The 11,969-nt window shown below is 38.0% G+C and overlaps 1 protein-coding gene across 1 annotated transcript; it reads left to right on the forward strand.

Annotated features, from left to right (window-relative positions):
* The first annotated feature begins 9,258 nt into the window (after positions 1–9,258).
* LOC140332523 (olfactory receptor 5V1-like) lies at positions 9,259–10,370 on the forward strand. The gene has a single exon (XM_072413759.1). The coding sequence runs from the start codon at positions 9,268–9,270 to the stop codon at positions 10,201–10,203; it is 936 nt and encodes a 311-aa protein (XP_072269860.1). The 5' UTR covers positions 9,259–9,267; the 3' UTR covers positions 10,204–10,370.
* The last annotated feature ends 1,599 nt before the right edge of the window (positions 10,371–11,969 follow it).

The raw sequence follows: 11,969 nt of genomic DNA on the forward strand, positions 1-11,969 counted from the left end.
TATATATATTATATAAGCTACTGTACATTACATTATACACTATTTTTTTTAAAGATTTTTTTTTATGTTTTATAAAAAAAATGTTATTAAATTTATATTTTTGGACATATTTCAGTGAGTTATGCGGTATTTCATTGTAATTCGCTGAATTATAAGTAATTATTGAGTAATTCAGTGAATTATAGCCTACACTCTAAAATAAATTTCCATGCAAAAAATTTAACACTTTTTGCATGGAAGTTTGGAAAGAATTAGAATACCCCGCGTTCGCGTATGCGTCCCTCGGCGATTCCTGATGATGTCTGTGCGTGCGCCCGTCGATGGGGGTCGTAGCGGGAAATTCAAATATTTTGTATTGGATTCAATACAAAGTCCTGTATCCAATCCAATCCAAAATAATACAAAATATATTTATGTGGTTTTGTCTATAGGTATGTGACGTTGGTTTTAAAATATACTACACTAGGGAGGTGTTTTAGAACAATATATTACTATACAGTATACCGAATTATTGTATTTTTGATATTTTTGATTTATGTATTCTTGTTTAAGCTGATTTTTGTGTTTTTTATTTAATTTTATTAAAAGTAAATTTTTTTTTTTTTTTTTTACATGATTGTGTTTCAAACTTTTTTTATATTCATGATATGAACCCACCTTGGGAACCATAGAGGACCTCTTTGGAAACAATGTAGCGCAGGAAGGACAACTGTGGGAATTTAAAAAGGCATTTAGCTACCTTTGCATAGAGTTTGTTGTCTTTGAGTCATTGCAAGACTAAGCAGACATAATATCTGTGGGTGGACAAAAAATGGGTCCTCTAAATAAACCACAGCATAGATATATATAAGGTCACAAAACACGCTGTTGACAAAGTGTTGGTAAACAGCAAGTACCAAAGGGCATCACAAGATTCTTGAAATGCCTATCTCTGGGGTTGAAGACTGTCCCCCTCTTGATCCAAAATAAGTTATATGCACCTTGGAGGTCTAGTCTAGTGAAAACCTCATCAGTCTAGTGAAAAACCCTGCATCAGTGGGAGAAGAGGACATGTATAAAACCCCTCTGCAGATTTTCCTAGATGTAGTCAGTCATAGCCTTGGTTTCAGGGAGACTGAGGGAGTATACCTGACTTCTTGGAGGTGTGGAATTAGGAATGAGGTCTATAACGCAACTAGTGAGGAAGGACTAGTGAGGAAGAAGCTGCTTGGCCTTGTGTTTAAAGAAGACATCCTAGGAGGCATGAGCTTGGTCAAACACTTTGAGTGACAAGATGGACAATTCAATACCTCTGATGTAGACCAACCAAGCTCTGAAAAGTGCAGTTGAAGCCATACAATTCCCAAGATGAATGCAGATAAGAGCTAAGAAAGAACGAGAAATGTTATAGTCTCTATGTATCTACCATTCACTGCAGCCCCCAATGAAAACCTTGTGTCAAGTGGGGTCTCTCCTTACCTGGGGAGGACTCTATACCTCGGATGAGTCCCCCCCCCCCTTTTTTTGTTCAGTTGCTTTACCTAAAATCAACTTTCTTTCATTTATCTCCAACCCACCATCAAGCTACATGCATCACACCTCATGCTTGTGAGCACTGCCACACTCTCAAGGCCCTCTGCAAGCTATCCTGTAATCCCAGAATCCATAAATTGATACCACCTTTAAATTTGCCCCATCCCCATAGAGATAAAGAGCAAGGTCCTGCTCCAAGTCAACATGCTGCACAACCAGGCTCCCATTCTGCACCACAAACCTCCCCACTTCCTTATTGAGCTTAATTTGAGCTTTGTTCATGTGCTCCACCCAGTGTGCATGCCTCCACCCTGGGCTAAGAAAATCAAACATAATATCCCAAGAAAGTTCCCTTGTAGTCCTAGACCCCACTATGTTAACCCCTCCTCCCCCGCATGAATTAACAAGGCATCTGGAGGCCTATCCCAGCGAGCATACCTATTGACTTCAGGGATCACCCGACTCCACTGCATTCCTGTGACTCCTATGCAACAGACATGAGTCACATCCTGCGGAAGCCCCAGCTGCAACTCTCCTAGCACCCCAAAAGACATAAGAATGCCCTAGGATCCACACTAAACAGCCTGTCACAACTGTAATAGAGAACATAAACAAACTGCAACTATTGAGTCCAACAATTAGACCACCCTCTCCAATCCTTACACCCGTTAACATGCCAATAGAATACAGAATATCACCCCCCCAGAATTCAACAAGTGCACATACCCCCCCTAAAGAAGCTGTGGTCGCATATACAATTTCAAACAATTTGAATCCCAGCGCCCAATTTACATAGTTACCCTTAATGCTGCAGTCCCTATCTGGTGGCTTTCATAATGGTACCAATACGAAAAGAGAGGACAGCATATTCTGTTGCAGTCCCATGGCTGTCACACATTTTCTAAAAACTGCCACAAACTGGAGCGAGTAAGAAAAGAACCATCCTGGTGGTGTGAGCGCACATTCAGGAAACCAGTGAGGAGGTCAATTAATCCAAAACCCGATTCAGCCACAAGCACACGCCTCCCCCCAGCTGATCTGTCTTTGACCTCCGCACCCATACCCTGATACACAAGTCACCCCAGCTATGTCTTGGCCATCCAAACACCTCAGCATGCATTTTTTAGGGCTAAGTACTTCCCCAATCCTCAAGGCCCCAAAAAAGGCCACTGAGAACACCACCTGAAACAATAGCACTTCATATGTACCTGAACAGACCATGTGTGTCCATCAACTCAGCATCTCAAAGGATACTGTGCATCACCTATCCATGCACACCACCCCTTTGTTTGTACCCTTTTAACGTTTGCCTCACCACAAACATATTAGTAGCATCCTGTCAACTCAACGTCCTAAAGAGTAAGGCCAGAGCTGAAAGGTTCCTACACACTGACACGCGCGACACACCCCGTTGAAAATTACTTACCAAATACAGCAGCACACTTGAATCCAGGCATCGTTCCGAAGGCCCCACCTCCACCTCCTGCAAAAAAGTAAACCACTCTTTCCATACTTGCGTATAAGCCGCCATTTGGCCACACCAATCGACTGCTAGATTAAACCAGCAATGAGCCCTAAGCTATCTTTCACAGTCCTGGCGGGCCACTTTGTCCCACTGGAAAAGAGAATACCCTAAAGTATTAGCCACCCCAGGAACATGGACCACCTGCACACAAACTTTTAGGCGTAAACAAAGCAGCACCAAAATGTCTCAACAAGCAAACAATCGTCAAGGAGGAAGCAGAAGAGTTGTTAACTGCCATCACCACACCCAAGTTGTGCCAGTGATAGAGCACCTTCCTGTCCCATAGCCTGTCACCCCACAGCTCCAACCAGCGGATAAAGCTCAAGCAGTATCAAATTCTTGCACAACCTTGCATCTCTCCATTCCCTCGGTCTTGTCTCTGCACTCCAGGCCTCCCCAAAAAAAGCTGTATAACCCATAGACCCCATTGGATCAGTGAACAGATCAAAAGGCCCATTCTCCACAGCCACTGACATCTATAGACCCAAACACCCAAATCCTCTGGCAATTCCTGGGTTAACCTCAAAATGGCTAGCAGCCCTAATCCCTGCCATTGCTGCTGCCAACTGCTGACTAAACACAATAAGGGCATGATCTGGCACGCAAACTTGAGCTTACCCAGCAAAGACTGTAACAACCGCAACTGCAACTTCGAACACCCAGACCACCCTCAGGTCCATCAACTTCTCCTCCAGTAAGCAGCACTCCATGGCCTTCAAGTCAATCGCTATCCCCAGGAAGCACAAACAAGTTGATGGGATCTTGTTTTTTTCTTACACCAATGGCACACCAAATCGTTCAGCCACAATCTGCAATGTTGCTAACAAGTTCGTACAAGTCAACAAAATAGGCACCCTGACATTCACAACCTAACAAACAAAAAGGCCTCTATGCCCGCCTTGGCCATCAGGCAACCCTTACCCAGTTTATGAACCCATGCCACCGCCATGTCAAAAGATGTGTAGGGCACCCTGTACAGCTCAGGATCAATGGCGTTGTTAACTGAACCACCCCTTGGTTACGACAGGTGGTGTATCATTCTGAACTTGGGTTCCTTCTTCGGATCCAGCCCAACGGGGTGGGACCCAGCCATAGGACCAAGCTCCACCTCCCTCTCCAACTTGGCAGTCACCACACCAGGGCGACACAATGCTGACCACAGATTTGCCACCCCCAAAAAAAACCTTTTTCAGGAAAACTTCTACGGCCCTGTCCAGATACTTAAGGACACACCCGTGTCCTCGGTTCTTTGGGGGTAGCCATTCAGTCCTCATCCAGTTGCTGGGCTGCCAGGAGGGGGTGGTAGGACCTGCCCCTCTCTCAGCCCTGGGGTTCTGCCAGGGATAAGCATTCCTCTCGCGCCTAAAACCCGCAGAAGCTGCTTCTACTCTCCAGCTAGGGCTCCAGGTTTTCCTTTCATTTTTACATAATTTTCTTTCATTTTTCTTAATAAAAAAGTGTTTCTAGAAATATGCAATAGCACCTTATAAGTAACAATCCAGGCAGCAGAAATGTACAAGCCAATCATAAACAACTTTACCCTTTTCTATTTGTATTAAGCTCCTGAAACTAGGTATCTATAAGTACATACAAATAATAGCTCTTTGTGCTTGTATAAAAAGTTTCAACAAAAAAGTTATGTTTTGTGCTGCAATGCTTCCTAAATCTAAAGATGTTAGTTAATACTGTACAAATATATCTCATCATGTTCCCAAGTGCAATTGCTATTATTCCCTTTTCCCCTAGGTTACAAAGAGACTAGAAGCTTAAATATAGCACTCTGTATTACAGACAAGAAATATCATTTCACAAGTTAATAGCCTGCTTGTTATTATCAGTATGTTTTGTTTTACAGCAAATATTAATTATTTCTACAACCTGTACAATCCACTTAAAATGCATATTGGAGTAAATACAATTCTCAGGTAGATGTTATGTGGCATTATCAGCTTGGTTGTCATTTCACCATGATTCTAGAATAATGATTAGTTGTCTCTGATTGCCTGTGGGGCTGATTCATTAAAATTATATGAGCATCATAAAATAATATCAACACATTTGCCAGTGGAAAACAATAGTTAACCAAATAAATATAAATGTGTAATCTATCTTATTTCCTTGTGCAGCCATAGTACTTCCAAATTGTTAATACTGGTATGGATTATGGGTTTGGAATAAATCTGCTTGCTCCAAACTTTTGCTCAGGATTTTTATAATATACTTAAGGCCAGAAATGATGTATATTTACATATATAGATGTATATGATGTATATTTACCTGCACGTACTCTTCATACACATTCTGCACAGGCACTTTACAAAACTTTTATTCGCAGTATGAGGCATACACCGTGATTGCTGGACAATGACTTCATATAGGTATGTAACTGGGCAAATCTTGTAACCTCTGTCTTTTTTTTATTTATTTTGTTTTATTATTCTTAGTACTATTCTACAGTGTGAAGGGTTTTTACCTCTGAATCTTGAACTACAGTTTTTAATCTGCATTGTTCATCCCACTCCTAAATTCCAATCAACACCCACTTAAATTTTTGCAAAGAGAAATGTTTTATTCTTATAATGGATTTTCATTAGCATTATAAATCTTACCCAGCATATTGTAATTCATAAAACTGCTGCTTAGTTTAAGCCATTTTTCTCATATCTATTCTCTAATTGATTCAATAATATTATTGATGCCTAGTAATAATATCACTCTATGTTAGTCAATATAAAATGAACAAGTATGCACTTGTTAGTCCTTTAGAAATGTCATTTGTAGATCCTGAAAATAAATAATTGTTTTATAATTAGATTTGTATTTACAGGGTACAGATAAAGCCTGAGTTATCAGCATGACTGTTCTTGGAATGCCTTTAGTGGATGTTATTGATATTTCAAAAGTTGTCAAAGAAAATTTACCTAATGATACTTTGTTAAATTATTTAAACTGTGATGATTTATCTTTTATGGGAGATAATAGTTCATAAAAATTATTGATATGGAATACAATTTTCCTGACAAATGATGTTTGATAGAAAAGATATTTTTTAACAATAAAAGTCTGATGTAACAAAATCTAAAGATATATTTCACATGGAAAATTATTTTCCGACCAATGATTTGTTTGGTATAGAAGTGCATTTTTGTGACATATGAGTTACATATTTTTCTGATGATGAATAATATAAAATACATTTTTTTAACAAATATATGTTTAATGTGAAAATGAGTCTTGCTTGTGCAAGAGAGTTCATTTTTCAGACAAATGATTCTTATGTCTGATGTAGAAGAGCAGTTTTATGACAAATGAAGATGTTATGTTCGAAATAGAAAAAAAAATCGGAAAAAGGTTCCGATGTTGTCTGACATGAAAAAAAATCCTAAAACAAATGATAATGTTATGTCTGTGTTTGTTTGACCATAAATGTTTGATATAGAAATATATTTTTTTCCAAAAAGAATGTTGCTAATGTTGCCAACAAATTTTCCTACAAAACATATTTCATAGAGGAATTTATTTGTTAAATGATGATGTTTTGTTCTACCTGAGAAAAAAACAAGTTTAGGATTGAGTTGTATATTTGATGTGGATATGTCAGACAACAATTAGGTCATGTTGTCAAAAGAAGTTGCAGGGCACATATGAGGTTGCACTGTACAAGGAGGAATAGTGAGGTTACCTATGATATGGGTTGCAGGAAAGTGATATTGTTTTAGTGCATCCTCACCATTGGTATCCATGTCAATGGCCACCTACAAGGAATGAGTTTACTTGGACACCATCAAAATTGTGATCAAAGCTTGAGTAAGATTTATAAATATGTATCACCCTATGCTACTTTAGCTGTTCTGTACCATTAACCAAGTGTAGATTTACCATGAATCAGAATAGGTCAGCTACAAATCATCAGTGTAAATACTGATCATCAAAATATACAATGCTACAATATTCAAAGTAAAGGTAGGACTAATAACGTATAAAAGTGCTAAATATGGTGATCTTTGCAAAGGGGTTGTGCATTGGTTTTTAAGGTGATGAAATATTAGTGATATTTTAATGCACAGTTTAATATACTTTGCATAAAATAATTAGACTATACAAACATCAAAAAATAAACTAGTTTGTGCCTACGTGTTAAAAATGGAGTAAAAACTGTAAAAATAATGTCACTAGATGCAGCTGTCTGCTTTTCTAAAATGTTGCTGTCTTGACCAAAAAAGGCCAAACATATTCATTTAGAGCTTTCTTTCTCCAATATACACTATTTGAAGATATCCATCTGCTATGAAAATATAGGTCTGTTTTAGTAATTAACCAGATTATAAATTTAGTATAACCAGAAATAATGGACCTGTTGGAATTCTGTGTCATTATTCAATTTTTTTTTTACTTACAAATAGTAATTTTAGTCAATTTCAGGAATTCTGGACTTAATTTCTGTAAATCTATTTTTCCAAGCAAAAAGCAAATGTTTATACCACAAAAAAAACTATGTGCGGCTGGAACAAAATGCTGTGATTTCACTTTATTAATAGTTACAAATAGTTTTCCCCACTGTTGCTAATAAAATTTGTAACTGTTTTTTATTGTGGGAAATCAATGGGAACGCTTTCTTTTGCTATTTTAGGAGCTCTGTACAGCATGGATACAGTCTAAATCTATTTTTCTGATCCTTCCACTTCTAATTGTGCTGTTGGTGGTTGTGGTCTTCTTGCTAGGGTGTTTGGTGGTGGTGCAAATACTCCTTGTCATGTGGAATAAGTGGCGAAAACAGGACTGATACAGTGGGGAACAGAGCGATGCCTGCTGATGGGATGCACCTTCCAGATAAAGGCTGTAGTGAGGTGGCTGCACAATGTTTATAACAGCAAATTGTTGGCTCTTCTTTAGCAGGTTGGAAGAAAATTGCACATTTTCTGTAATACCTGGGATCTAAGAATGTGGTTATTACAGTACATTTGTCATTTCTGTTTTTGATATCAATAATACAGTTATCTGGGCAAAAACAAGCAACAAAACATGTTTGCCATAGTGAAAACTAAATCAATACCTTCTGACCCTACTGCAGGCCTTCATCCTCCTCCCTACCCTCAGAGGCACACCAAAGATGTCTATTAGACTGATGATCTCTGTCACCTCTTGGCATCATACCTAACAATTCCTCCACCGGTACCAGCTCCTGTTCTTCCTTCCTCCTCCTCTTTATGGACCTTCCCTACTTTATCTGCCAGCCTTCTTTCAACCCAATGACATTTTTAAACTATCCCAACTGTGTGTGAGTCAACATGTTAACAGTTTAAAGATAGGAAAATCTGGCAAATTTTATTAGCAACAATGAGACAAAGCACTTGTGTGTAAATGGAAATAATTGCTAATTTCATTTTACTGTAATCCTATCTCTTCCTATTAGTTTCAAGCTCTGTCCCTGACTGGCAGTAGCAGAAAGATGAATCCTTGGTACACATTATATACTCTTTTTTGATTTAGGTTTGTATACTCAGTTTCCTTAATCAGCAGTAGCAGAAAATGGCGCATTGGCATGCAATGTATGCCAATTTTTAATTGTAAGGTAAATGTTGGTGAAACTAGAAATCAGATGCAGATTTCACTCTGGATAGACTATCCAGTGTTAAAAAAAACACACATACAATATTGTTTGGGATATTCTTTCTTTTTTACCTTTTATCACTGGGTGTATATTTAATAATCACAATATGGTCGGAACATAAACTTCTTCTTCTACCTAGCAATCTACCAATGTTCTTCTACATAGGAAATTTATCATTTTTGGACATTTGCTATTTTCAGTATATTTCTGAGTAAAGTTTTCTGAGGAATTGAGGAGTAGAAAAAAATGGAAATGGTTACTGAATAGCAAATGTCCAAAAATGATAGATTTCCTAGGTAGAACAGAAAAATGGTGCCTTGGCATACACTAAATGCCTTTTCATACATCCCAAAGGAACTAAATTTTGCCACTTTGGCAGAGGTGCCAAATAAATTTTGTTGCAGGTAAAATAATTTAGTGGCTTCATGCAGTTATCATTTTTTTGTAACAACCTTTCAGCTTTCAGAAACTGAAACAACATTGGCAAGGTATATTTGGAGAGCTACCTAGCACTGCCAATATAAATGTAAGGAATGATTTGTTTAGATCAGCAACCAGAACCAAAATCAGTGCAAAGCTTTCTAACAGTAATCTCTTGTTCATCAGAAAATTGGACCCAATGATGGATTGGTGGAACTGGACATCAAATGCAGATTTCACTCTGGATGGACTATCTAGCGATGAAAGAACACAGACATTGTTGTTTGTTATATTCTTCATTTTATACCTTACATCACTGATTGGAAATTTTACCATCACAGCAACAGTATGGTCAGATCGTAAACTACACACACCTATGTACTTTTTCCTGGGAAACCTATCATTTTTGGACATTTGTTATTCTTCAGTAACTATACCCAAGTTGTTACTGGGTCTGGTGGGAGGAAGTTCCGTGATCTCCTACAAAGGGTGTATTACCCAGCTTTACTTTTATGTCTCCTGCTGCAGCACAGAATGTTTGCTGCTTTCAGTCATGGGCTTTGACAGATATATGGCTATATGTGACCCTATGCACTACACCATCACCATGAACAAACACAAGTGCCTCAAGCTGGCGGTAGGTCTTTGGCTTGTTGGCTTCACAACATCGGTTATACACACCATATTCACAGCTCGATTGCCATACTGCAATTCACACAGGATCTCCCATTTCTTCTGTGATATCCCACCAATGCTTAAGCTAGCATGTTCTGACACTTTTCTTAACAAGATTTTAATCCTCACAGCAGGAGGCTTTTTAGGGCTTAGTTCCTTTGTACTGACTCTGGTATCCTATATCAAAATCATTTTAACCATTTTAAAAATACATAGCAATACTGGCAGAAAAAAAGCATTTTCTACTTGTGCTTCTCATCTAATGGTGGTCATCATCTTCTTTGGAAGTATAAGCTTCATGTATATGAGGCCAACATCTAGCTATTCCTTAGAACAAGATCAGCTGGTATCTCTCCTCTATGCTGTAGTGACCCCTGCACTCAACCCTATTATCTATACACTAAGGAATAAGGAGGTCAAAATTGCTCTTAGAAAGAAAGTAAATAACATTCTACTTTAAATGTAAATATTGAAGCAGTGAGTTTGAATGTTTCGGTTGATATTTAATCTTAATGGACATTTTTGCCTAAACAAATGTATTTCTTGAAAAGCTTATGAAGGCTGGGGAGGCTTGTACTAGTGAGCTGTTGCCTCACAAATGGAGCAGCCATAATGCCAACCAAGGGAGGGGACCATGGACTGTGATGAGTAATTATTTGTAAATTCAATTTTTTGTATATTTATTAAAATATTTAAAAAATTTATTGTTTTATATAACTGACCTTACCAGTTTTTATGACACAGTTCGAATGTCTAGCTAAACCATTTGGTATTGGTAAACCATTGCAAACTACCTCACATTACAGAGTTAGTATACCTATTTATTGTGGACAAACAGAAACATTTTTTCACAAAATACTACTGGAAATTTATTGTTGTTGTATAGATCCATTGCTCTAGACTTGCAAAAAATATGGAGCTGCTACAAAAGAATAATGGTAACCTGTAACACTTTGAGTATTATACTGTAGATATGTATGTGGATGGAATCATTATTCCCCATGTCGAAATAGAGGGTGGGAAACTATGTAACAATTTTTTTAATGTCCCATAAGACAAATACATATCCAAAACTGCCGTTTTTCCTGCTTTTCTCACACAGACAGTAAGGAAAATTACTGCACCAAGTCCACCCATAAAAGCTTTCTATTGAGATAAGGTAATTAATGAAATTCCAAAGTGTTAGTACTGTTTCAAGTTTTTCTTAATTAATCATTAAATAGGAGCCATTAAAAAAAAATTGTAAAGCCATAATTCAGTTATTAATATCAAATATTAGATATAACAGAATGTATATAAGTTGTGTATAAATGTGTAATGTTTCAGGATTAAAAATACATTAGGAAAATAATGAAAATAAAAAAGATATGTATATAATAAACAAAAGGTGACATTTTACATTTCTTCCAAATACTTCTTAGCCCTCTTTTATGAGGAACTTTAAATAGCACAAAGTTGTGCCTTTCATGGGCCCTGATTCATCAAGCAAAATCGGAAGCTCGCTCGCGCATTCGTATTCGCGATCCGAAATCGTAAGCCGCCGCGCAATTCAGCAACTGAATGAGCTCGCGGCCGGAGCCGCGCATCTCCGGCAGCTTTGCGCAGCTGAAATCTAATCGCCTTAATTGGCGGATTCGCAACCCCTATTGCTCATTATTATCAAGGCAGGAATCCGGCTGGCAGTGAGGGGGCGAGTGTACGAGCGCACTCGACTGCGGACCGTGGGAAACCGGCTCGCTGGAAGCGCGAAAGTATGCGCGTCCAGCGAGCGCGGATTTCATTGATGAATCAGGGCCATGGAATCAAAACTAGGCATCTAACTATGCCAAGCCAGAGTGCATCTAATTTAGCAATCAACACATCAGTTTTTATGTGTGTATAACCCCTGTACCTGCAATCCTTCCTAGCTTACTGCACAGCTGTTTACTTCAGACACACATACTGGAATAAAACCTGTTTAATGGAACAGCTTTAGACTGGTGCAACATAGAAGAGAATTTACCTTTACTAACACCATCTTGTTGTAAATTTGTCTCATAACATATATTCTCTGGCTTTGCCTTCCTCTAAAGTTTTTATTTAATATTGTCCATGTAGTGGAGAATTTTATATATATACATTTTGTAAGTTCTTATTTATTAAATGAAAGGCAACACACAGCTGCCCGTACTACCCCTGGGCTTTTTTTCATCTAAACAAAATAATTTTTTTATCTAAAAAATGTGA

The sequence above is a fragment of the Pyxicephalus adspersus genome, chromosome 6, assembly GCF_032062135.1.
Source record: "Pyxicephalus adspersus chromosome 6, UCB_Pads_2.0, whole genome shotgun sequence".
Classification (NCBI taxonomy): Eukaryota; Metazoa; Chordata; class Amphibia; order Anura; family Pyxicephalidae; genus Pyxicephalus; species Pyxicephalus adspersus.

Bases quoted from the DNA above. Each gene is read 5' to 3' on its own strand.
- LOC140332523 (XM_072413759.1), top strand. From the start codon at position 9,268: ATGATGGATTGGTGGAACTGGACATCAAATGCAGATTTCACTCTGGAT.